The sequence below is a fragment of the Sebastes fasciatus genome, chromosome 1 (assembly GCF_043250625.1).
Source record: "Sebastes fasciatus isolate fSebFas1 chromosome 1, fSebFas1.pri, whole genome shotgun sequence".
Classification (NCBI taxonomy): Eukaryota; Metazoa; Chordata; class Actinopteri; order Perciformes; family Sebastidae; genus Sebastes; species Sebastes fasciatus.
The window spans coordinates 23,944,858-23,971,109 of NC_133795.1; the positions used below are offsets into that span (position 1 = coordinate 23,944,858).

General features: G+C 43.6%; 2 protein-coding genes across 4 annotated transcripts; one reads left to right on the forward strand and one right to left on the reverse strand.

The window, feature by feature from the left end:
* On the reverse strand, positions 1 to 21,333 carry atrip (ATR interacting protein). Of its 3 annotated transcripts, none has more exons than XM_074638965.1 (18): positions 21,008 to 21,333; positions 10,081 to 10,424; positions 9,586 to 9,668; positions 8,641 to 8,811; positions 8,442 to 8,554; positions 7,817 to 7,962; positions 7,617 to 7,715; positions 7,312 to 7,417; positions 6,600 to 6,764; positions 5,768 to 5,999; positions 5,427 to 5,480; positions 4,447 to 4,622; positions 3,341 to 3,477; positions 2,390 to 2,481; positions 1,585 to 1,671; positions 1,407 to 1,485; positions 1,050 to 1,271; positions 1 to 304 (listed from the first exon to the last, which is right to left on the reverse strand). In XM_074638965.1, the coding sequence occupies exons 2-18, from the start codon at positions 10,421 to 10,423 to the stop codon at positions 231 to 233; spliced, it is 2,379 nt and encodes a 792-aa protein (XP_074495066.1). In that variant the 5' UTR covers position 10,424; positions 21,008 to 21,333; the 3' UTR covers positions 1 to 230. The 3 variants fall into 3 exon arrangements, with proteins under 3 accessions (XP_074495066.1, XP_074495076.1, XP_074495056.1); XM_074638975.1 differs by lacking the exon at positions 21,008 to 21,333 and adding an exon at positions 11,222 to 11,492 and having other exon boundaries at positions 7,617 to 7,712; XM_074638955.1 differs by lacking the exon at positions 21,008 to 21,333 and adding an exon at positions 11,222 to 11,492.
* Positions 17,179 to 26,252, forward strand: LOC141769647 (uncharacterized). Its single transcript, XM_074638943.1, has 6 exons — positions 17,179 to 17,385; positions 21,135 to 21,355; positions 21,911 to 22,013; positions 22,254 to 22,349; positions 24,023 to 24,537; positions 24,815 to 26,252. The coding sequence occupies exons 1-6, from the start codon at positions 17,344 to 17,346 to the stop codon at positions 26,250 to 26,252; spliced, it is 2,415 nt and encodes an 804-aa protein (XP_074495044.1). The 5' UTR covers positions 17,179 to 17,343.

Here is a 26,252-nt window from a genome sequence, read left to right on the forward strand (position 1 = left end):
TTTGTCTCACATTCATGTTTTATTATGAAATCGCATCAGACAGCAGAATAAATCCTTTGACTGTCACTTCAGTCAGACATCTGACTTTTCGACAATCCTTCATTTGTCTCCAACATCCACTTCAGACTCTGTTCTGTCCTCGTCTCAGTCTGAAATATCCAATCAACAGTCAGTAAACTGTCCCTCATGTCTGCTCACTGGTCCCTGGTGGAGTCAGTGGCAGCAGCCAATCAGGAGCCAGTGTCAGTGTCCATGTCATCAGTGTCGTCGCCCTCCGAGCGGCAGATCTCCTCCAACGCCAGCTCTGACAGACAGGAAATAGGAAGCGGAGAAAACATGAGTCTGTCTACTTCAGAGTTCTGAGTGGCCAAAAGTACAAATTGAAGGAGCTTACGTTACCTTGTACGGTTTCATGTGACAAATAAAGCTAAATCGATTGATTGATTTGAAGAAGACAGGACAATTGTCAACATTCTAACATTGTTTTATGTATATGTTAGCACCGGTACCAACTGGCAACCGGGAGCAACAGTTACGGCACCCGGTCTTCTTCCATGCCGCAGCGCATCATAACAAAAGAGAGGAGTTGGACGAAGTTAACTGAAAAATTAGTCGACAGCATCTCCTGCCGTGTTTTCATCAAATCATCTGTCAACCGGCCAAGAATTACCGCCGTCACATATCGTCATGATGAAGAGCTCAAACAGACAGTTTATTAGTCTAAGAAAAAGCTAACTGCTAGTTTTAATATCTGACCGCTTCAAGAGCATGACAGGAGATACGAAACCGATAGACAAGCTCCACGAATGTGGGATTAATGTTCTACTTTAACGGAAGTATGTTTTACTTTTACAGGAGAAAAGGCTTCAGGGTTACATGGGTTGAAATGAAAACCTGCAGACTGCTAGCTGTCCATGGTGCATAGTAGTTGGATACTCTTTTACTCTTGGATCTACTTTTCCAAGAACATTTTTTTCAGCATTTACCTTCACAAAACATTGTGAGAGAGTACATATATGTACTGTATATGTGTGTGAGTGCGTGTGTACCCTCGCTCTCGCTCAGCTCGGGGATCTTCTTCAGCGTGTCTCGTACGGCGGGGATCACCTGGTCATACATGTGCAGCAGCGGCCTGCAGCTCTCTGAGAAGCCGCCGTGATGCAGCAGCAGCCAGTGCAGCAGCAGCAGACACTCTCTGAGCAGAGACGCTGCCGAGCTGCGCCACCATGGCAACGAGGGGCCCGGGCACTTCTGCGAGGGCGGGGCCAAGTCTGAAGGAAAGCAAAAAAAACAACAACCTCTGAGTGGAAATCGACGGTTTTAGAGACAGTTTGTTGAGTCACATGAACAGTTTTAGGGACGGAGCGGTGATTATCTACAGTCTTTATATCTGATATATGACTGACCTGTTGAGTCCGTCGGATCCTGAGAACCACGAAGATCCAACCACTGACGATGGAAAACAATCACCACTGTCTGAACCAACTGAGAGAGAGAGAGAGAGAGCGAGGTAAGAGGCTTGTGTAGAGAGGTGCAGCACAACGTTTAGAGTCACTATATAAAGAGAGGGTCAGAGAGTTTTACCTCAGTGTAACACTGACAGGTGCTGTGCTGGCTGGCGGTCCAGCTCTCTGCTCTCTGAGTCATCAGTCTGCTCAGCAAACGAACCACCTGAGACACAAAAACAACAAATAGACGTACTGTAAATGATCAAATAAAAGCCGTGTTCAAATAATAGCAGCGGCATATGACAAGAAGGGAGTCCATGCAAGAGATACGTTTAATACATTAAATTGGTTCAAACTAACAATAAAACAATATGATATGGAAATCAGCAATCGAAGCAATGCATGGATGTGTGGCATACAGTATGTGCTGAGAAAGTGTTGGATGGTGAAAAATCAAAGCAGCTGAAGGAAGAGAGGGAATAAGCACACGGGCCAGCTGTTATAGCCTCAAGCACAAGTGAATTAGATCAACTGATGACCCTCCACTGTCAGCCAATTCTCTGCTGCTGTAGGTGTTGTTTACGCAGTGATTGACCAGGTATGTGCAGGTCTGAAAGTAGTCAGGGTTTGACCATCTCTGTTTTTTCATTGACTTTTCATGTGAACAACAGAGTGCAAGACCACGAGCCATTATCCCCATTTGAACAATTCATGGCGTGGAAACTACAAAGACACACAAAAGACACAGAGTTGATGGAGAGAGATCAGGGAGGCTACGGACGTGCAGAGATTCAGAACAGGTAGAAACCTTTTTGACTTTAGACATTGTTTGAAACATACAGTAAGTCTGTGCTGTTATTCATCAGTATGTCTCTGCAGTGTGTGTGTGTGTGTGTGTGTGTGTGTGTGTGTGTGTGTGTGTGTGTGTGTGTGTGTGTTACCTGCAGGTCCAGCAGAATCCAGTCTGTGTGTGTTGCCTGGTTGTCTGGTCTGGCTCTGATGAACTGGAACAACTTCAGAAAAATACACGGGTCTAAAGAAAACAACAAAAAAATCAAGCACGGCTGCAGTGAGGTTTATTCAAACCAATTGGATGGCGAGCACTTCTGTTCTGGAAACGGCTCAGAAACCCCCTTGTTGTCAGTCTACCTAGGAAAGCCATCCATCCTCTGAATGCCCTAGGTCTCTAGTTTATGGCTGTAAAGTTTCATGAGGCTGTGATTATCCTACAGGTCACCACAGGTCATTTTATACAGTGAGGTCACGTTTAAAAAAATGGTCTCACTACAATGAAATGGCTCCTACGGGGACTAACATCATCACACATGAATACAGTTGGGCTCAATGAATCCACAAGAGTCTCAGCTTTACAGTGATACCCAATTTATGTAATTCCAAGACTGTTTAGGGACCCTGGTATGCAGAAATATTCAAATACACCCTTTTCGTATAGGTTAAAATAGCGCATTTATACTGCAGTCAAAAAACAGCATGTGATTATCATAGAGTGGGCATGTCTGTAAAGAGGAGACGGAGGGTACCCATAGAACCTATTTTCAGTCACATAATTTGAGATGAGAAAATTGCCGTGCCAGTTTTTCCTCACCAAAATTTAGCGTAACTTTGTAGCGTTCTTTAGCGATCCCAACAAGCTAGCATGACATGAAACCAATGGATTCCTTAGGTTTTTGTAGTTTCATATGATACCAGTATTTTCACTCTAGCTTGAAAACTGAACCAGCTACAACCTCTGAAAGAGAATAGCAGCCGGGCCCGCCGGCAGAGTTTTAAGGGGTGAAACAATGGAGTGAATATTTGAAGCAAAATGTGGCTTCAGATAAGTAAAAGTCACTGCAGAAACAGTGCTGTGTCAGTGGGTGGTGGTGACTCACCGTGCTGAGAGCAGAGCTGCTGAGCCAGTGTCTGGTGGTCGGACATGGACGTTAGGACTGACACACTCCCCGATACTGTCTGCAACCTGCAGTCTGCTGACAAACACACACACACCACCTGCAACACACACTGCAACCTGAGAGAGAGACAGAGAGAGAGACAGGTGTGACCGGTGTAAACTAATAAATCACTTGTCAACACTGATCAATTCATCATTTTAGTCATTTCTGCAGTAAAAACTAAACATAGAGAGGGGGGCTTCTTTGGGTGTCTTTTAGTCAGACAAAAGAATTCACATTTCGTCAGTTATTTCTACTCTCCGTTACGTCACCACAGTGACTGGAAATCACTGCAGGCAATTTACAGTAAGATATTACATAATTGGCAGTCAGTGGAAAAGCTGTAAACCTACGCACACTCCCTGCTCAGCCACTCCTCTACCTCCAGCAGTATTCATCCCAGGTGTGTGTTGCATCATGTGTGGGTGTTTATAATCCTGTATACTTTGCAATGTAATTGGAGGATTGGAAAAAAAAAGAAGAGAAAGTGTGCTAAAGGGTGTTTCAGAGTGACGTTTCACCTTCATCGCCTCCTGCAGCTCTCACAAACTTTCTTATTTTGGTATTTAAAAAAAAAAATTACGACAACGTCGCAACCTAAACTTGAAAATCAAATTGCTTTTTAAAATTGTATCCATGTCCTGACTTTAGGTCACGGACGAAAAATACATTTTTGTAGTTTCTCAGAAAGTCCAATTTTCTAAATGGTTTCTTTCAGACAGGATGATTGAAGCAGAAGCAGGATTTTTATGTTCAATCTCAATATCCATGTGTAATGCCTTTCAATCAAGTTTTCAAACAAAAGCTAAATTCACGTGCATCCATTGAGTTTTATGTTTTATTATATTTTATTGAACAAATCTCTTATTTGCAAAAATCTGTTGTCACATTATTATCAGATCACTTCACTCAAATTTCAATTAAAATCGGATGACCATATACAATCATATAGAAAAACAATACGATCCACTGTGACCTTTGACCCCATTACTGCTGCTTCTTGGTAAGGGTGCCTGTCTGCAGTGTGTGTGTGTGTGTGTGTGTACCTGTCGGCATGAGTGTGTGGCGTCCTCTCAATGAGGACACGCAGAGTCTTCACGGCATTGAGGACAACCTCCTCATTCTGCGAGCCGCCGCCTAGCCCCGCTTCACACAGCCTCAACACTGACTGCAGCAAGGCATTCTGGGAGCACAGACCCACACCTGCAGCGGCGTGTTCAGTCTAAGACCAGAGGGAGGGAGGAGGATTTCATTAAATGGTTTGGAGGGGGAAATTTAAGAGACAAATCTCTGTCTAGGAGGGTTAAGATCATCATGTTATTATGATAAACACAAACAACATGTAGTTTCATATCGCAAAGTTGATATTTCAATATTACCCTTCTTTACTTTACAGCTGCAGTCGGGAACTTTGATTACATATGATGAAAAGTTATTTTTATAAAACTGTCACTATATCCTGACACGTATCCTGATATGAGACAGATAATCTGTGAATAAATCACGTTCCTCTGTGTCCTCCTAGTGCTCCTAATGGCATCTGCAAGATCTCACCACGCCTGAACAAAAACAACCAATCAGAGCTGAGTAGTCTCTAAAGCAGCTGTAAATCACTGCTCATGAATCTCGTGAACTCCAGTGAAACTAGACAGCGCTGATTAAATATGAATCTCTCTCCTCAAATGTTTTCAGAAACATGTTTTAGTAACTGTTTAGCCGTATAAAAATAACTAGGGCTGTCAAAGTTAACGCAAATTAACACATATTTTCCCACTCCCATGTTAAATACTTGACAAATCTCCCTTTACGGTACGTTCTGAACAGATAAAATTTTTTTTTATTAATCGTGATTAAATATTTTAATCGATTGAAAACCCTAAAAATTACTTTTTTTAATCATATTTGTTCAAAGTTACCGACTGCAGCTTTAATGAAGGTGAGGAGGGAAAGTTAATAAAGTTAAATACAACATGTACAAGTTGTAAGTGGCAGTGGTGTGTGTCCATCGGTGTGTTTCTGTTTGTACCTTTATTTCTGTAACTCTGCTCTGACTCTCCTTCGACAACACAGCCTCCACCACCTGGGAGTGAAAATGAAGCAGTGATGTCAGGTGTCAAATGTAATTTCAACACGGAAAGACACTTATAGTGGGTCGACGAAGCCTAAATCATAAATGAAAAAGAAGCTACAGATGCAAACAAGGATGTCATTTCGCAGTGTTGTAATTAACAGAGTGAACATGATATTTCTCTGATTTGGACGTCTATATATCAGGATGAAACCTTGAGATGTGCCATCCGGTTAGTAAGTATGACGTTGGCTGGGTCATTACAGGTGTCTGTATTGCTACTGTTGTGTCATCATCACCTCGTCGCTGTGGGCCAGCACCAGGTAGAGGAGCCTCAGAGCAGCCAAACCAATGTCCTCCACACTGAAACCAGTCAAACCAGCCTCCTCCAGTCCAGCAGCACTGCCTGCAGCAGCAGAGTTTGAACCACTGCTCCCAGCGGAGGTGGAGCGGAGGGAGTCCCGAGCCTGGCAGAGCCGAGACAAGTGAAGGTCCAACAGAGGGAGGAGGAGGACAGCTCCAGGACACGACCTACACAGAAACACGAACAAAACAATTTAGATATTACAATTCTTTTTTTGCTTAGATGAATGTTAGTTGCCCAAAATCACTCTAAATCTGTATCAGTGGTTGTCAAACCTTTCTAAAAGGTATTGCCTATATTGCTTACTTCTTAAGTTTTAATGTGTACATAAAAATATTGTTTTTGGAAATGTTGCCTAGTGTTTTTTTTTTTTTTTTTTTTAAATGGTGAATAGATTTTAAAAATGTTCAGTATAAAAATGCAAATAAAAAACTTGTGGCATCGTTGTCATCAGACCTTAAAACACCCACCGGTTTATCTTATCTTGTTGATTTTAAGGTGTTGAGTCTGTGTAAAGACACAGAGTATTTTAAATATAGTGAAAGAGTAATTCTCAGTGGTGTACTGGCCTTATAGGCTGAATGTGCTGATATTTTGTATCTACATGAAGACATGGACTCATGTGGTCATTTCCGTGTTGCTGTTGCATCATTTGGCCAGAAGAGGGCTCTGCTGTCCACAGAACTGTTCAGCTTTAACTGTGTGATTCTTCAGTGAGCAGCAGATATCAAAGTTAAGTAAAGTTTCAACAGAGTCAGTCAGTCAACCTTTTGTTTCTGCTGCTGGCTGCAGCTGCTGGTCGGTTCTGACTCAGCATGTTGAGTCCAGTTACAGCCAGACTCTGGACCGGACTCAAAGCAGCTCTGGGTGCTCCGCCTCCACGGCCGCTGGCGGCAGCATCAGAGTGGAGCAGAATACCTGCAGACAGCCCGCTGAAATCATAACATACAACACACAAAACAACGCCACATCAGTTAGTCTTTTATAACAGCTCATCTCCTTTGTGCTTGAGCTGCAATGGGAACTACTAACGAAGGTCAGCGTCCTGTTGCTCGCTGTGAACAAGCATTGGTCAAAACAGTGAGGAGACACACGTCAGCTAAAACCACAATATCAATAATAATAGCGTAATGATTTATACATGTAAGAAGTTACAAACAGTACATTTAACTTAACTTGAAAAAAAATATTATCACTTCAGTCGTGATAATGAGAGAGGCGGAGGGGATGCTTTTTCATACATTTGTTGGAACTTAGATCATGGCGTTTGTGTTTATTACTGTTTAAATGTAAGTTATTATATGGCTATTTAAAACATATGTCACCTAGTTGTTGTATATGGCCGGAAGTCTGGAATATTAATGGGCATATTGGTCAAAAAAAAGAAAAAGGCTAGCGTAAACCCTGCTCTAACTACTGTAGCGCTGTATTACAAACATAACTTCCCATGTTGTCATGGTTACAGTGCTGGGTGTTTACCTGGATGTGAGGTGGATGTCAGTCAGACTCATAGACAGCAGGTGAGACAGGCCGAGGCTGCTGGGAGACAAAGGCTGCTGCAGCAACAAACCCAGTAGGACGCCACCTGGAGGACAACACAGCAACACGCACGCACGCATGTTATTCCAAGTTCTTCAAGTATGAGTGGACTGAGAGTCTAATGACTTCATTATTTAGGCTGACTAGTTCAAAAATTAGAAACCTGTCAGGAAGAGATTTTAATTTAACTGTGTTGCAGGTTATTTATTTCCATTAACTCTTACGAAGCAGCACTGCAGACTGACCTTGGTGCTGCAGGTGTGCAGGTCTGACGGACAGGAAGGGGTCTGGGCGAGACACTTCCTGTTTGTCACCAGATCTGCTGCTGGACGCTCCTCTGTCTGTTTGAACAGACACACACAAACACACTCAAAATTCGGTGGTCCTCATAAAAAAAAAACTGTTTTACCACCACAACTGTCATAACCTTCATCATGGGACCCACCATCTCTCCGTGTCTTTGCCGGCGTCGTTCTGGATGGGAAGTGGGCTCCAAACGTCTCCTTGGTGATGAAGCCATTTCCTATTGGAGAGGAGGAGCTGCTGCCGCTCCCATGATGCAATTGGGCGAGAGAGCTCAGCACTTTAGGACTGAGAGCAAGAGAGAGCAGCCAGTCAGATTTGAGGTGAGCGGATGACTATCAATCATTCAGACTCGGTGTGATGAGTCAATTTAAAACGCTGACGTTGGTCAGTCGTACGTCTTCATTGTGGAGTCACAGCTGCAACTGTTCCTCTTCAGTGTGACCTTTGACCCCCTGACAAATTACCAGACATTTCCTTTAGGTCTAGCTCTAGTTTTCTCTATATATACTATACATTATATATACTGTATAGCAGGGCTGTCAAACTCAATCACAGAGAGGGTCAAAATTAAAACATTCTTTACAGCAGTAAGGTGGACTCTGTGTGTGAAAGGGCTGATACCACAAAGAATTAAGGCAGTTCTGAAGGCAAAGGGGGTTCAACCTGGTGCTGGCAAAGTGTACCTAATAAAGTGTCCGGTGAGTGCAAACTCAAAGACATTCAGTTTACAATGATATAAAACAGTATTATTGATGATGACTGACCTGTTTCGAGGTAGTGGAGAGGCCGTCTTGGTTTTGTCTGAACTGCGCAGTTTGGTCTTTATGTCATTGATCTCTGCTTCTTTAAACTGCAGCTCTGACTGCAAAGACTGAACCTGAACATAGAGAACATGGCATTATAGTGTTATTCTGAGAATTACATGTACTGTTATATGTGTGTGTGTGTGTTTCAACTGCTCACCTTCCTGTTGAGCTCCTTCTCCCTGTCGCTGTGCTCTCTCTGTTTCTGGGTCTCCAGCTGGATCTGCTTCTGCCTCTGGGTGTCCTTCTCCTGCTGAGCTCCTTTCAGAGAGTCCCTCAGGACCCGGATCTCCCCGCTCTTCAACACAATCTCCTCCTCCACCTCCTTCAGCTAATAACATGCACATTCACCGGGACACATTTATATTTAGAGTCTGTTCTCAAACTGGTACAAGAAGTCACTCGCTGTATTTGATATTAAACCACACTGATAGTAAATCTCATCTGCTTTAGAAGGGATTTACAGAGCAAGTGCACATTAATTGCTGTAAATGTGCCAGAGTTAGCCACGAGGCTATTGTTCATTTGAAGCCCCTGGACAGTTGTTACAACATCACCCAAAAGAAGAACATGAGATAAACAATGTTTTAAAGTATAAACATGCAGCGCAATATCAAAAAGGAAAAATGATTGTGTTAGTAAAGATATACTAACAAATAAAGAGAGAACATAACACCAGTGTTTTGTATATTGAACTGTCTCCTGTTTCGTTTATAATTTAGTGTTTTGTTACTGGTTTGTGTCTCTCAGTGAATTAAAACCACTTCACAAGTTATTGTTATTATTCTTATTTTATTGCAACTGCTGCACAGCAATTTCCCTTGGGATGAATAAAGTTTTATCCTATCTTAAGAGCCCTGTTTAACAAAAATATGAAGTCACAGAAAACTTAGAAATGACAACATATTCAAGCTATAATCTCACATGCCAATGCAATATTGAATGCCCCGTTATAGCTCTCTGCTCTGATTATGTCGTTTAGTTCACTGTGCTGATCCTGCAGTATGTTTTGCAACAGCTGCTTTTTCTAAACCTGCCATGCTGATCTTGTGTCTGTTGGATGTTTTTTAAAAGTTGTATAAAGAGAGAAACCAGTGAGTCTTACCTTCCTCTTTAGCTCTGCATGCTGATTCTCCAGCAGACTGTAGGAGTCTTCTTTGTCCGACCCAAACCGCTGCTGCCTGTTACCTGAACACACAAAACAACAGAGCTTTGTCAACACAAAAATGCAGAAATATGTCCAAGTTCCCCAGCTGACAGCGTGTGTTGTTTACTGTGACAACACACAGCAATTGATCACTCAATCAGTTTGTGAGTGTTTTTCTGCAAGCTCTCCTTAATGCTCTCTGGATTTTCTCTACATTTAAGGATTCATACGACTCACTAATTTTCATTGAAGGTGAAACATTTTCACCTTCAACTCTCATGGCTTATTTTCACTGTTACTTTAGTTTACAACAGTAACATTACTTTGACAAAAAAAAAACTGTTGCTTCCCAAACACTAACTGATGAATTATTTGGAAAATGGCCAGCAGGAATTTAAAGGACAAATGACAACGCAGTTAAACTTTCAACGATCAGTTCTGCTCTGAACTCACCGAGAGGCTCTCTGCTTGGTATCCCAGCATTCCCTCTGCTGCCGCTGCTGAATCCAAACGTGTTCTCTCTGCTCTGACTGGTTGTGGCTCTGCTCACAGATTCGCTCTGCCCTGTAGACGTCGGCCAGGTGGACCCGCAGGCCAACTCCATCGGTTTGGTTCTTGGTTTAGACCCAAGCCCAGGTGCAGCAGCCGAGGTGATGGCCTGCGAGGCAATGACGTCAATCTCATCTAAGTCGTCCTGCGTGAAGTCCTCGTCATCGTCAAACGGGTCGTCAAAGGCCACCGCCGTCACTACATCCTGGTTCAGGCCTCGAAGGCGCTTAGTGGGGGGGCAGTTCATGCTGTGGGGGAAGAAGAGGAAAGGGACGAGCAGGTTAACCAGCTACAAACAACTGTTACAACTGTCTACAATGTTATTGGTGTAGCATGAAGGTCCATATGTATTAAGTATGTCAGTAGAGTAGAAAATCAGTTCTGGTTGGCAAAACATTCACAGAGTGATGCAACTTCATACATCTACTCTGAGACGCTTGATAAATATTGGCATCGGTTCAGTATCCATAAAGCCACTTAAGAGTATAAATCTGGTCTTAATTGTGTCAAAACTGTGAGAACATGACTTTGCTCATATTCTTACAATTAAGAAAAAGTGCTATTTGTGTATTTGATTCATATACAAACATTTTTATGGCACCTCCACAGATGGTTATCACTTCATATGATCACTTCTGTCCCCTCTTCTTTAACTAACTGTTCTTTAACATCAGTAGTCCTACTTTCTGCTTACAATTGTTTGACTCATAAATATAATTTTAGGACCATTTTTTTCAGACCGTCTCTGGTACTTCATATTGTGTTATCCATCATCTTCTAGTGTCAAGCCATTGCAGGTTCATTTTCATAGAGATGAACTAAAACCAGTGTCTAACTCACTGCCTGGAAGGAAGGAGCCCAATCTAAACATTGAGTTTAGCTAGTAAATGACCAGCAGCAATGAAAACATCATGTATTTTGTAGTTTTAAAGAGGTTGATACAACAGCGACCAAAGACTGAGGGTTTCCTGCTAAACTTAAACTTCTAAACAAGCCAGTTCCTAGTGAACTAGCTGTCAGGAGTCCTCTGACTGATCTGTGTTACCTGGTCTCTCCTGGTGTAGCTCCTGTTAGCAGTTAGCTGAGAGGATGAAGATAACGCAGCTCACTCCGTCACAACACTATTTACATGTCAGTTAACACTTCATGATACAAGACGTTAGAGGTGTTCCTCAGACGGAGCCATGGCACTACATTAAACGGTGAAATTAGTAGTTAAACGGCGGCCAGAAGGCTAGTAAACATGAAGTTGTAGCACAGAAGTGTGCTGTTCCGCCCGCTTCGGTGCCTCTGACAATCCGACCAATCAGAGCAGCGCTCTCTCTGACAATCCGACCAATCAGAGCAGCGCTCTCTCTGACAATCCGACCAATCAGATCAGAGCGCTGCTCTCTCTGACGATCCGACCAATCAGAGCAGCGCTCTCTCTGACAATCCGACCAATCAGAGCAGCGCTCTCTCTGACAATCCGACCAATCAGATCAGAGCGCTGCTCTCTGTGACAGTCCGACCAATCAGAGGCGACCATGCGCTGGCCTGGTTGCTGTACGGGTCCCTGTTTGAGACAAACTGAACTAAACGCGCGATAGAAAAAAAGAAAAAGGAGCTCGAGTCTTTAAAGGAGCAGTTCGACATTTTGCGAAATGTTTTTTGAGTTAGATGAGAAGATTTGTATCACTCTCATGTGCAGGACAGATAATAATGCACACAGTGCACTTTCATAGACTAAGCTACTGGAGTTACCCTACACTATATTCATTTTTAACAGTCTCTTCTGCACTATATTCACATTTTTAATAGTCGTGCATCTCAGCTGTTACCCTGCACTATATTCACTTTTAACAGTTTTCTTCATCTTCTTGTATTTTTATATCTGGTATATTTTTTTGTACTTTGTACTTTGCAATACTAACTTTTTTACTGCCTTTTTACTAACATGTTTTGCACTATGGAACTGTGATTTTGGAAACTTGAATTTCCCTCTGGATCAATAAAGTTACTATCTATCTATCTATCTATCTATCTATCTATCTATCTATCTATCTATCTATCTATCTATCTCTTGTGCGATAAATAATAGGCTACAGCCAGCAGTTGGATGGCTTATCTTAGCATAAAAACTGGAGACGGGGGGAAAACCTTTAGGACAGATTCAAGTTTCAAATACAAGGAATTTGCCTTGGTAGTTTGTTGCATAACAATAAACATGTAAGTGAAAAAGTACTGCAACAGTCTTCACTTCACTTCACTTCATCCACGATTTCATCCATGATTTAATAAGGTTAGACTGAAGCACTCTTTTGTACACCAGTCAATCCTAAACCTAAATATGGAGCTTAATCCCAGATCAAATGTACGTTGAAGGGCCCTGAATATTCATCTTCTGTGATTGTAATGTTTAAATGTATGTATCCATGCTCCTTGTCTTTGTCCTTTCTGTGATGTTGCAAATGGAGCTGCTGTGATGCAAAACAAATTTCAGACCTGTCTGACAATAAAGTATTATCGTACGGTATTATCGTGTCTTCAACCGCTTATCCAGGGTAGGGTCGCGGGGGCAACAGCTCCAGCAGGGGACCCCAAACTTCCCTTTCCCAGGCCACATTAACCAGCTCTGACTGGGGGATCCCGAGGCGTTCCCAGGCCAGTGTGGAGATATAACCTCTCCACCTAGTCCTGGGTCTTCCCTGTGGCCTCCTCCCAGTTGGTTGTGCCTGGAACACCTCCCTAGGGAGGCGCCCAGGGGGCATCCTTACCAGATGCCTGAACCACCTCGGCTTGCAACAGTCAAGAAACATAAATACATTTTAAAAATTGACAATAAAAATATGAATAAATATGTATATAGGTTTTTTAAATGAAAGAGCTATACAGTTTTATACAGGAATGTGCAAAAACGTTGACAAAGGAATATGCAAAAGTTCACAGTATGAAGTAAAGAGAATATGTGCAATGTAAAAATTTAAAATTGAAAGATTAAAAATGACATGCTGTGGTTTTACAGGGGGTTATGTGCTGGACTATTTTTTGTCCAGGTGCAGTACCTTCTTGGGGTCTCTGCTGTTTGCCTGGCAACGTCACACTGATGACAAAACTCCTATATCCACAACTCCATAGCAACATGGTCACATACTACATAGTCACAATGCCCCATACGATGGTTGGATTTTGAAAAGTGAGGGGGACATGTACCTGCGTTCCCAATGACAATTACCATACATGTATTTAAATGATAATAATAATAATTGCACCCTTATAACATCCGCCATGTTGGTAATCTGATTAGCGGCCACAGTTTTTAACCATACGTTGTACGTCAAAGGCTGATGGATGACGATATGAATCCCTGTATGCATACTCTCCACATATAGAAGCTTCTTGTGGCTTCTCAGCAACAGCAAGTGTGCTTTCCATTTTTAGACACAGACAGGTCTGTGTGTCGCAGCTGAGGCTCTACAGTGTGTGTGTGTGTGTGTGTGTGTGCGTGTGTAACACTGACACATGCTTACTCTCTCTCTCTCTCTCTCTCTCTCTCTCTCTCTCTCTCTCTCTACGCCTCCGTACTTCAGTACAGAAATGGCAGAGCTCAGCGACAGGCATCCAGATGCACCCATCATCATCAGCAAGACACGCACACGCACACGCACACGCGCACACACCATCATGACGAACATCTGCAGCACCTAGTATCACCGGAATCACCGGTATCCTGCAGGTCTCCTCTGCACAAATTCAGCTCTTCGTGTCTTTAAAAGATAATTCATTGAATAAGCAAAGTGACACACACACATACACATATTTGGCAGGCAAGTTGGTTTCCATAACAACCAAACCGTCAAAGCAGGTTCACTGAGTGAATCAGAGGAAACGAAGCCTACATACATGTGTATGTGTGTGTTACTGCAGAGCAGAGGAGCGGCTGTAACACTCATATATTTCTGATTCGGTCCATTGCGGATTTGAGACATTTCTGACTGTCCTCTCCTGCTGTGTCCTCTCAGGAGGCACTGTAGTGGGACTCAGACCGTCGTCTAATCTGAGTGAGAGCTGTGTTCACATTAAGATGGGCAGGATGTCCCTTGTGATGTGATATTCACAGATGGAGAAAAACCTTTCTCAACTGGGAGTCACCAAGTTCAAACAGGCAAATTTAACTAGAGAGTTCAAACTCCTGAGAATTGGAGAATGCAATCAATCAACCATTCGCTAAGCCCCGCCCTCCTGTGTTACCGTTGCTACGTTTTGGTGAGTTCAAAACGTTATAATAAGGGTGTTTTCTGTTGTTTCACAGGCTGAGTGCTGGTTAGATAATTACTGTGGTAGTAAACTCTCACTGCAATGGGACAAACTGATCTGAAAAGAATCTCCTTAATGACCTAAAATAGTCTCTTTTATTGCATTTCATGGTTTATTATAATGATTTACTTTTCTTTGTGCATTAGAGATGAAGGTTGAGATAATGCATTTATTAAAGTGATCTTAGAAGGCTGAACAACACGTGCAAATCATGTGTAACCTTGTGCTACTGCAACCTTTACATTAATCTGATGGTATTCAATTCAGACTTGTGCCGTGTTGAAGAGCCCAACATGTTGAAACTGACATCAGATTAAAGGGGTGCATGTCTGAAAGGACCTGAAATAATAGGTCCTTCATTTGAGACAGCAATAAAGAAAAACAGCTTCTCACTTCTAGCCAACGACCATGGATTTTGTCAGCTCAAATGACAACTGTCTGTAGGAGATTTTGTAGTCAGGTAGCGTAAAATGGCTTTCAAAACTCAATCTCCAGCTGTCTTTTTAATGTTTCCAGCGGGTTCATTTAAAATGAGAACCCTGCAATAAGGTTTTAAATATTTACATGCGTCACATAAATGTCAACCGCGAAGGAAAAATGCATGAGCCCACAGTTGACACAGTGCCTACATCACACCAATATGGTACATTAGTGTTTCATGTCTACCAACTAGAATTACCGCCGCTTGGTTTTAGGCCTCCGCCAACCAGTCAAATTGGAGTTTACATCCATGTCTGTCCAAAATGTCATCACTACATAATTTTATCCTGTTAGACATTTATGTGAAATTGTCATAATTAGTATGTCTAAAATACGTGTTTTGTGGTGTCACAGTGACCTTGACCTTCGACCACCAAAATCAAATCAGTTCATCCTTGAGTCCAAGTGGACGTTTGCGCCAAATTTTTAGAAATTCCCTCCAGGCATTCCTGAAATATTGAAATATCGCATTCCCGGGAATAGAGTGCTACAAGAATGAGTCCTAAAACCCGGAAATGAGTTAGCATTTTAGCACTTCCGGTTCCCTCGTCTGGAGGCCAATGGGTTTTTTCAATGGGTTTTAGGTTAGATGCCTGAATTACGGTCTGTGGTAAACACAAGCTGAAGAGATTTTAACGTTTTATTCTACGATATAACATACATCAGTAAATATCCCACTTGTGAATTCTGAAGCCTTGATGTCTCTTAAAAAATGTCGGTTGCTAACAAGTGGCTAAATGACACTACTTAACGCCATCACGCCAACTCGTCCGCTTTTACAGCCTCGTTGTGTATACTCACGCTCATACGACCGTAGTGTAGTTCGTTTATAGCCTAACGTTAGCTTTTTACATCTGGTGATTGCATTTACACTTCAGAAATCATAAAAGTGGTGTTCATTTGTGGAGATTATCTTACTGAACAAAACCTATAAGTATCATAAACGTTTGTTTGTCACAGATCTTATTTTCTGCAATCATCCAAAACCCAATGGAAAAATCCCATTGGTGTTTTGTCGAGGGAACCAGGGCGATGCTAACTTACATCATCCCTGGAGCACTCTATGGACCGGACGGACGGACAACCCGAAAACATAATGCTTCCGCGCCCGGTGACAGCTATATAAAAATAGTTGGTATGCAGGCTATTTGGACATTGCAGCATATTACACAATACTATGTGCATTTTAGTGCAGCACTTCTGGACAAGATTATACATTAAAATGAACTACATAGTTTCATTAGACTTTTATCGCACACTCATGAGACTGAAACTTTGAAATCAGCGATGTGTTGAAGGGCTTTTGCCTCAGTTATTAACAGCTGCTATAATTCCTACTAATTCCCCGATGCTCTATCACTGTACTCGCTGAGTTCAAGGCCCCCCAAAGGTTCAAATCTTTTTTCGGGATAAACAGAAAGTGAGTCCCAAAGCTTCAGGCTTTGTTTGCCCATTACTAGTCAAATAGATTGTGTTAGTTTCAGTGCAGTTTACATCAACTCAGGTACAGTTTCTTGGTCCATACCTGGAGTTGGAACAACGGATCTGGACGAAACTGCCAGTGAGAAAGCACCCTCATATTGGATCAGGTCTACTTGGGATCAGGTCTAGCTGTCTTCGGGTCCCTTCCAGATTTTGCCTCTCTCTTTATTTGTTAATCAATTTGTGCAGACTGAATTACTCCAAACTTTTGGACCCAATCTGAAGCAGAGGACCTCTAGTAGACATGAGGGACAACAACTCCCAGCATGCCTTGAGCAGCATCTGCTGGAGGATCCTGGATGAACAGCTAGAAGATGGATGGTGTGTTTCCTCTGTTACTGTGTGTATCGCTGCAGTACAGGCTCCCTCCTGCACACATCGAGGCTTCATGAGGAGTTTCAGTCAGAGAGGAAGACATCCAGAGGGAGACCGCCACATCTGATTGGCTGATGACCCTTAACAGGCCACCAATCAGACACCATCCTCACTGTGTGACTGTGTGTGTTTCCCTCTCCATCTCTGAACGCACTGTCAGCCTGCGCATATTTTTATGTTTGCAGAGCTGCATGCATGCATGAGCGTGTGTGTGTGTGTGTGTGCAGGATGTTAAAACCTGGACCTGTGAAGGAGGGGGAGGGGCGAGGATAGAGATGCTGAAGAAATAGATGAAAAACGAAAGAAAGACGGATATATAGAAGAAAAGAAGAAGACGGGAGGAGGAGGATAGTGAGGAGAGAACAGATGCTGAGGAGAGAGTGATAGTGAAAGGCACGCTGAGGAGAAATAGACGGAGAGAGTGAGGAGGAGAAGGAGGAGGAGGAGGAGGAGGAGGAGACGATCTGCTGGAGGAAGCAGCAGCATCGTTGATTTTCACAGAAACCAAGGCAGTGGTCCTCTGTTGCCGTGGCGATGGGCTGCTGGCTTTCTGGACCTTGGATGGGAGACCAAACGGTGAGCATCCAAAGACCTGCCTCAATGTTATAAATGATGCTGTGTGTGTTTTATGACTGTATAAGGTGTTCAGGTTTGTGTGTGTGTCTCCCTCTCTCTCTCTGTGTGTGTGCGTGTGTGTGTGTGTGCAGATACAAAATGGCATCATTTCATGATTTCTGCAGGACTCTGCATGTGTGTGTGCAGAAATGAACCTAAATTATGTGTTTAAATCTCAAACAGTTTATGTCTCATTGTTTTGTGAATATATAGAATTTTCATGTTGTGTGGAAGAATGTGGTTCATATTCGTCATCTCCATCTGCTGCCGTCCTCTGTATCCACACACAGGTGCCATTTTGTGCATCTCTGCTCGTGGTATGTGTCTGTGTGTGTGTGTGTGTGTGTGTGTGTGTGTGTGTTTGTGTGTGTGTGTGTGTGTGTGTGTGCGCGTGTGTGTGTGTGTGTATCTGCTTGAATGTAGCGGAAGGTGACTCATGGTTGTGATGTGCTGGAGTTAACAATACTGTTCATGCGTCTAATTCGATGGCTGCTGAGATGCATGTGTGTGTGAGTGTGTGTGAGTGTGTGTGCGCGTGTGTGAGTGAAGCAGGATGAGGCTGATGCTGGCTCGTAGGTGTTAACCCTTTAGCGGAAACATGGACATCATGTTCACATTTGTCATATTTCATTTAAATCGCCCAAAATTCGACTGTTTGTCATATTTGAATAAATCCACCATCTGTCTGCAGGCAGAGCTGTGTCTTGTGACCCAGTTGCATAATGTCGACTAATTCAGAGTTTTCAGTCTGTAGTGTGTTCACACTGTAAAAAAAAAAAAAGAGAGAGACTAGAAGTGCAGTTAAAATGGCACTATGCAGACTAAAATTTGATTGTGGTATGGTTGATGGCAGCATTAAAGCATTCCTCTAGTGATTCTGCCTGTCACTTCCATAAAGTTGTTGGACTTGCGAGAAACAGATAAAAAAAAGAGTGGTGCAGCAGAGGCTGAGATATGGTGATTTTTAGTCCTAAGTAGGGGTCAATCTCCCAAAACACTGGATCCTACATTTCCCATAATGCAACTGGATAGTGTCTTGTGATTAGACCCTCCCTGCCTGGTAAACAGCCACATCTTTAAAACGCCACACCTCCGGTTTATAACGCAGGCTTTCCGTTATGCATTTGTAGTCTTCAAGCCCAAGCTGAGGTAACCCTGATGACATCACTATGACATCACCAGGGTTATTGATAAAGCTCCTCCAGAGCCACAGAAGACATTATGCTTTTACAGGTTGAGGAGGACCAGTACACTGACCTACATGTGTAAAATGGATGGTGCAGGTAATACATAGACGTCATCTAGGATTCAGTGAATTAAACTGATGCAAATCATATAAAATGTAAATGTTGCCATAAATCCATCCTGCTCATTGATTTATAACAGAGAGTGCTGCAGGGATGACATATTTTTGTGGGCCAACCCGGAAGTTAGCAATTTGGATTATTGCAGAAAATAAGCTCCCTGGCAAACAATCGTTTATGATTCTTACAAGTTTTGTTCAGTAAGATAATCTCCACAAATGAACACCGCTTTTATGATTTCTGAAGTGTGAATGCAATCGGCAGAAGTGAAAAGCTAACTAGGCTATAAACCAACTACACCACAGTCGCATGACTTTAACGTCACCACCACTGAGCTAAAACCGGACTAATGTTCGGCATGATGAAGGTTAGTAGTCTCATTTAGCCACTGATTAGCAACTGCCTTTTTTAAGACACGTGAAAGCTTCAAAATTCGCAAGTGGGATATTTACTGGGCATTGACCAACCCTAGCTTACACTACTTGTGGCGACTGTGGCTTAGATGGTAGAGCAGGTCGTCCACCAATGTGAATGTGTGAATGCTGACATGTAGTGTAAGGCGCTTTGAGTGGTCAGAAGACTAGAAAAAGCGCTATATAAATGCAAGTCCATTTACCATTACCACTGCTAATGATGCTAAAGCTGCAGGATGCACATTCAGCGGGCAGAGTACTGCTGCACAGTTCATCATCGAAATAAAAAAACATTGTTGATAATTTTGTAAATTGTTTGATGTTAAATGATTAACATAAAATGTATCAATACATTTTTTCAGTTTGGGATTTTAATCAAAACAGGTTTTCTCAATATAATCACATGCTTTGACATAATCAGAAGCTATGATGAAGCTCCACTGATTACTATGAAACTATGGAGTTCATTTTAATCTAGAAGCTTCTTGTTCAGAAGTGCTGCAGTAAAATGCACACATGGTATTATTCTGCAATATGCTAGAATGTCTAAATGGCCTACATATCCACTATTTTTCCAGACATGAAACATAATGTACCATATTAATGTGATGTAGGCTCTGTGTCAACTGAAGGCTCATGCATTTTTCCTTCACAGTTAACATTTATGTGACGCATGTAAATATTTAAAACCTTATTGCAGGGTTCTCATTTCAAATGAATAAGCAGGAAACATTAAAGGGACAGCTGGAGACTGAGTTTTCAACCTAGCTGGTTTTTGGCTCGACCACAGAGGGCCAGCCCTACAAACGCAAAAGTCTGTCACTGAGTGACTGAGTGGTGAAGTTACACGATTGGTCGTCCGAGTGTTGGAGTTTCCTCATTGGCCATTGCTCTTTCAAAATGAAAAGGCGGGAACAGTCCTTTGTTTATGTTTTCGGGGGGGGGGGGCACAAGTGCTCCTCTATTCTGGTGGCGGAGGGCGTGTCTACACTCTCCATTCATTTTCTGTGGAAAGCAGGAGAAGCAGTCGCCCAGAGTATGGTGGGAGTGTTGCGGCGAGTTGAAGAGGGTCTGTATTTGCATAAAGATAAAAAACCTCAACTTTATGCAAATGAGCCCGTCCAGCGTGACGCGTCCGGCTCACGAAACTTGGACCAAGCCGTCAAACTAGGCGATGTAGTTCTAAAATGAAACGAGATTCAGCAGTGGCATAGATTATTTCTGGCATAAAATGTTTTCAGAAGTAGTTTTTGGTGGATTGTTGAGACAATTGTTTCCTGTTTGAAACGGCAAGCAGCAAACCAGGGACCAATCAGATGCATTCCACGAGAGGGTACGTCACCGCTTGAACAGCCAGTTGAGAGGAGCAGCGCGTCCCCGAGTGTCCTCGCCAGACCTGGTGGACATGTACTGCTGGATTTAACATTATAGACATGACCACTGACTATTTGTGTAAAAATGTATCCACAAATTCACAGACTGACCATACACGGTCCAGACATATACTCGGTTTTGACCAAGTCTCGTTATATAAACATTTAATTGAGTATGAGTAATGCTAATGTGTCTCTGGTAGTTATGAATCCACAGAGAACTCTGCAACGTTAAGGAGCTTTTTAGCCTCTTTAAGCTCCTAGTTTTGGTTTTAAACATTTTCTTACATTTACCCCATTACTGTTTTGTTCAGTAAAGTTGGTTGATAAAGTTGGTTGGTAAAGTTGGTTGGTAAAGTTGGTTGGTAAAGTTGGTTGGTAAAGTTGGCGTCTATCTGGTGAAGATAGTGAAATATCTAACAGCTAAAGACTCAGATGTTTTTCTCAGGAGTTGGTGGAGACCAAACCAGAGCTAAAAGGAGAGTGAACTTACATTCATCAGGTGGACACAACCATGACTCCAACGGGGTGGTCATCTTGCTCTGTGTCAGCTGGATGTGGTAATAGGCAGGTGTTTGCCATCATCACATCCCTTCTCTTCCTCTGTCTGCTTGTCTCAGGTAAATGGGCGGAGTCTTGCAAACCTGAGCCAGCGGGATGCTCTGCGGATCCTGGCGGCAAGTCAGCGTCCAATCACCATGCAGATCAAGGGTCAGAGGGGGTGTGGCACCGAGGCAGACAGGGGAATGTGGGAGACCCTTCCTCTCAACCTGCAGCACCTCAACCTGCCCCTCCCACTGATGACGGGGCTCAACGCCTCCAGCCCCTCGTACCAGGACAGGTAAACACAAAGACAATATGATGAGAATCTGTAAAGTTCAGTAAAAGTCTGACGACTATGGAGAGCTGTTAGCTGCTGTTTAGAACCGTTTCAATACAAGTAAAATTCTGTTTTTCCACAACTTGGTTTTTGTTTTTGCAATTTTTCTTTAAAAACTTTAAACTGAGAATCACTAATCACTTTATATTATGGTTTGGTTTGCAGACTCATTGGATACATTAAATTTAGCGGACAACCACAATGAAAAGATTGTTACCTGATGAATGCCTAGAGATTGAAACATCTTTTAAAAAGTCAGTATCTAACAGCGTGTGTCCTTTACGCAAACAACTATAAAAAGTACACCAGGTCAGAGGTGAACCAGGAACGGACCAGTACAACGTTTAAAAAACCCTGATGTCTTAGAAATCAGTAGTGAATTTAGTGAGCATAAAGTTATTATGGACAATAGGAATGATGGACAAAAGGAGTATATACTGTAGTTCTGCACAGGATTTAAAAAAATGATTTAGTCTTGAAACCGTCTTAATTCTGTGTTCTTGTCTTCTGTCTCAGACATTATTACAACCACCTGTCTATTCCACAAGATCACTGTGAAGGAGGACGGTACAGCTACCTGTCCAGCTCTCCACGCGACACTGTGGACATGGGCCACCAGGTGACACTAAGAAACACACTCTGAATATAAATGTTACAATTTAAATGAAACAATCTGCATAAAAAATACTGTATATCACTCTGGCCTCAGCAACAATCAATTTCCAATGTTTTACACTGGCAGTTTGGTCCAGATTTAACAAAGCCTTCCTGCAATAAGTAATACATGAACAACCCATAAACATACAGAAGCTTTGTGTTGTTTCTCAGTTTTTTTTGTTTCACATCATGAATCCCTCAGGATCCAGAAATGACTGCTCGTGGACCCAAGGGACAGAATTGCCTGATGGGATGTTGCAATTCAAACTTAGAAGAACCCAACGGCTGCCACAGTCAGGTATACAAAACTGTGCTGTGTATCTTATAGCTGCATATCGTCATTTTTCAATAACTGTGCAAATCAAGATTTTCCAAGCAGAGTTTCAGTACCAAAATGAAACCTTTCTCGCTCTGAGTAGAACATTTTTTATCGCTCTATCTTAAAGGAACAGTGTGTAACATTTCGGAGGAGCTATTATCAGAAATTAAATTTAATATTCATAACTATGTTTTTATTAGTGTATAATCACCTGAAACTAAGAATCGTTGTGTTTTCGTTAGCATCGAATGAGCCGTTTATATCCACATAGGGAGCGGGTCCTCTAGACAGAGTCTGCCATGTTGCTCCACCATGTTTCTACATTGGCCCAGAACAGACAACCCAAACACTGGCTCTCGAGAAAGCCTTTTGCGTTTTTAAATTACCTAAAGGCCAAAAAAGTAAAGTGAGCTCTAGAGTGCAAAACCGTGGTACCACCAGCCGCCGTCTGACTTCCGTTGTTCCTAAAGTAGTGTTATTATGGTAGGGATGGCCTCTGAGCGGGGCAAATGGCGTTACCACGGTTTTGCACTGAGTGGCTCACGTTACAGCAGTCTTGGAAAGGAAGGAGTGAGCGGAGGGGTACTGAGTTGGTTGCAATCTGCAACCACACCACTAAATGCCACCAAATACTACACTGTGTACCTTTAAAAAAACAAATATCACTAACAATATAAATTGATTGATCAATATCAAAACAAATATTTATTGTCATTCAAATTATCCTCTTTGAAGAAGACTATAGCTACAACTTCACAGACAAATGTATTTCAGTGATCCTGCGGAGATTAATCTCATGATTCAAGACTAAAGCGCACCATGCTTAATGTGCAAAGGGTTTGGCAGTGCATTCTGCCTATTGTGTTGCACCATGGTTTCCCCAGTGAGTCGAAGGAATAAGGGTCAGATTTTCAGACATAATCAGACAGAATTTTGACCGCTTTTCTACAAAAACCTTAATTTTGTATTTTGTTAAAAGTCTAATGATATGCTTTCAGCTTTTTTTTAAAGATTTAAATCTCTTCTGCATCGGCTGAAATCTCAAATATGTCTGCATGTTTAATGTTGTCCAAACAGTCATACAAGAAATGTTCCCTAAATAAATTACAGCAGAAACAAAATTAGTATTTAGGTAAGGAAATAATTGATGAAAGAATAAGGAAATAGACTGAGGCTGCATTCTCCCCAGATCCAGTGGTAAAAACGCCAGTCCTCCCATTCATTTTGCATGTGGGTAGTGAGTTTGGTGCCGAAAAAAAAACTCGGAAAAGTTGAAACAGATTAACTTTTGGAGAAACACAACCCAACGACTTTGGTGGCCAATTGCGTAACTAGCGATCCAGAGCTGTACAACCCAGCCATGAGGGAACAAAAGACGTTAATCGACATACAGTCAATGGGCCATTAGTGACACTCCACACCGCCGCACAACCCTGCGGCGAATCACCGCAACGCCTGATCCGGTGTGAATGCAGCCTAAGACTCTCACTCACTACCTAACCTTCAGTATTTGACAGTTTCTCACTGCTACAGACACATTTAGCCATCACTCAGAAGATACTGGGGTCCCACACACAGATAAGTTATTTATCGTGTTTTGGTGTGTGTATCTGTGTAAATGATCTTGGGACTGAGGATGCCTGTTGTTGCAGACGGATGATGAGGATTTCATGCTGGAAAAGCCGCTGGGCTTCCTGCCCCTCCACCATGAGCTGGACAGCGGTCTGGGCTGGACTGACGGCTCCCTCCACCAGGGGGACCTCTCTGGGCTGGAGACTGAGGAGGGGGGCCTGGAGGACTGTCATCCACATGGGGCCCTCGCCCCGGGGGGTTGTGGAGGCTTCGGAGGCGGCGGCTCTCCTTCCTCTGAGTCCTTCATTTCCTCGGAGCTCAGCGACTCGGGCTTCTACAGCGTGAGCACCGGGGAGTTCAGGCACTTCCAGAGGCTGCTGGAGAAGCGAATGCGGCTGTACAACGCCAGGCTGCAACATCAAGGCGAACCCTGCGAGAGGCGGGAGCGGCGCGACAGCTGCCCCAAGAGCCACCGTGAGCTGCTGGAGGCCATCCCTGAGGCGCTGACCATGCAGCCTCAGTGTCCGCGCCTGCAGCTCGAGCTGGAGGAGGACGATGGGCCTATGATGGATATCCCACCCCGCGGACTTTTCAGGTAGAAGCTGGTAGAATAACTGCCTCTGCAAAATGGCAGACTAGGTGTAGATAGAAGATCAAATGTCATAGCAATCTGAGGCTGGTTTCAGGTTTGAGTGGTGTATAGACAACATTTGGCTGCTTTTGCTTTGAAAATACACTCATCCAAAACCTAAAAAGTTAGCCACCCAACACCATGTTTCCATGGTAACAATCTGTGACACCTGTTGACAATGTTTGACAGAAGAAAATATGTTTGTTTGTTGACTTCACTTTATGTTTGTTTGTATTTCAAGGGTTTCATCGGTCCAGTTCCATAAAGCTGACCGGCCCTGTCTGAACCGTCACAGCTCCAGCAGTGGAGCCCTCTTCAACCCCTCCCACGCCCATGCTGCAGCCTCACGAATGAATGCCCCAATCCTCTCCACCTGCAGCACCCCCTCCAGCCACCGGAGACCACTAGTACCCATGCAGCAGCACCACCAGAGCTCTGGTTCAGTGGGGATGCTGAGGAGAAGCCGAACTCTGCACCATCGCCCTCCTCCGCAGGAGTACCGCCGTAGAGCCAGCCACCCAGCTTCCCCCTCCTACTGCGCAGCAACCCTGCACCACTGTGGAGCTGTCCCACCACATAACGTCCTGCCACCGGGCCTGCCAGAGGAAGGTGAGCTAGTGGCTGGTGTGTTGGCTTCGCACCCAACAGGCCTGGCCCTCTCACCACAACAACACCCCGCCGCTATGGGGCATATCAGGGGTGCCAACACCCATGAGCGATGCTACGACAACAACCCTAATGCCCAGATCGCTCACCATGACTGGTGGCACTCACAAGAAAGAGGCTTGATGCCTGAGCAACTGGTGGCAGAAAGGGACAGAGAGATCGAGAGGGAACTGGAACAAAAAAGGCAAATGCAAGAGAAAGAGCTGGAGAGGGAGAGGGAGGCACAGATTCAAGAGGAGATGGACAGAGAGAGGCAGCAGGAGCTGGGGAGGTGCCGAGCCAGAGAGCAACAGCACCTCCAGAGTTTGGTCCACCCTCCTCAGGCTGGAGACGTCAACGACACATGGCCGAAACAGGCCATCCGTCAATGCCAGGGTGGTGGGGGAGGCAGAGGTCTCTACAGCACCCTGGAGGGCCACACGGGGGCTGGCTCTGCTCCTGGATGGGATGCAAAGAAAGGACACATGATTGTGTGTTCAAGCCCTAACCCCAGTTCGTGTTTGCAGCCAAAACTTAATCCAAACTCTAAACCCAACCCAACCTCACGGATCTCCAGGAACCAGCTCCTGAGAGACCGGGCGTCTCAGCTGGCGGATGAACGCAGTGGGATGAGCACAGATGAGGAGACCAACACCGACATGTTGATGGGTCGGTACTGGAGTCGAATGGAGAGAAGGGAACACTTCCTGTTGGCCCGTGAGCAGAGGCAGCAGCAGCTGCAGGCCAGAGGAGGGACTATACGAGATGCCATCATAAGGGGAGGAGCCATCGCTGGAGGAGGAGCCTCTATGGGAGATGGAGGAGTGCTGGACAGCAGAGGAGGTGGAGCTTTTGCAGAAGGGAGGTGCAACACGGTTCTAGAGCTGAGTCAAAGGAAGCTGAGTCGTCTGAGGAACAGGAAACTGTTGGATGACTGGACGACAGTAGAGGAGCTGCTGAGTCATGGGAACAGGCTGAACAACCAGGAGGACATGCTATGTACCAGCTCCCTGCTGACGGTCACCACCGTCTAA

Coding starts and splice junctions, on each gene's coding strand:
- atrip (XM_074638965.1), bottom strand. CDS start 10,423: ATGAACTGCCCCCCCACTAAGCGCCTTCGAGGCCTGAACCAGGATGTA. Junction 2,482..3,340: donor GCAGCTCTGCTCTCAGCACG/GTGAGTCACCAC, acceptor TGTTTTCTTTAG/ACCCGTGTATTTTTCTGAAG. Junction 1,486..1,584: donor CCTGTCAGTGTTACACTGAG/GTAAAACTCTCT, acceptor TCTCTCTCTCAG/TTGGTTCAGACAGTGGTGAT.
- LOC141769647 (XM_074638943.1), top strand. CDS start 17,344: ATGGGCTGCTGGCTTTCTGGACCTTGGATGGGAGACCAAACG. Junction 22,350..24,022: donor CCAACGGCTGCCACAGTCAG/GTATACAAAACT, acceptor CTGTTGTTGCAG/ACGGATGATGAGGATTTCAT. Junction 24,538..24,814: donor CCACCCCGCGGACTTTTCAG/GTAGAAGCTGGT, acceptor TTGTATTTCAAG/GGTTTCATCGGTCCAGTTCC.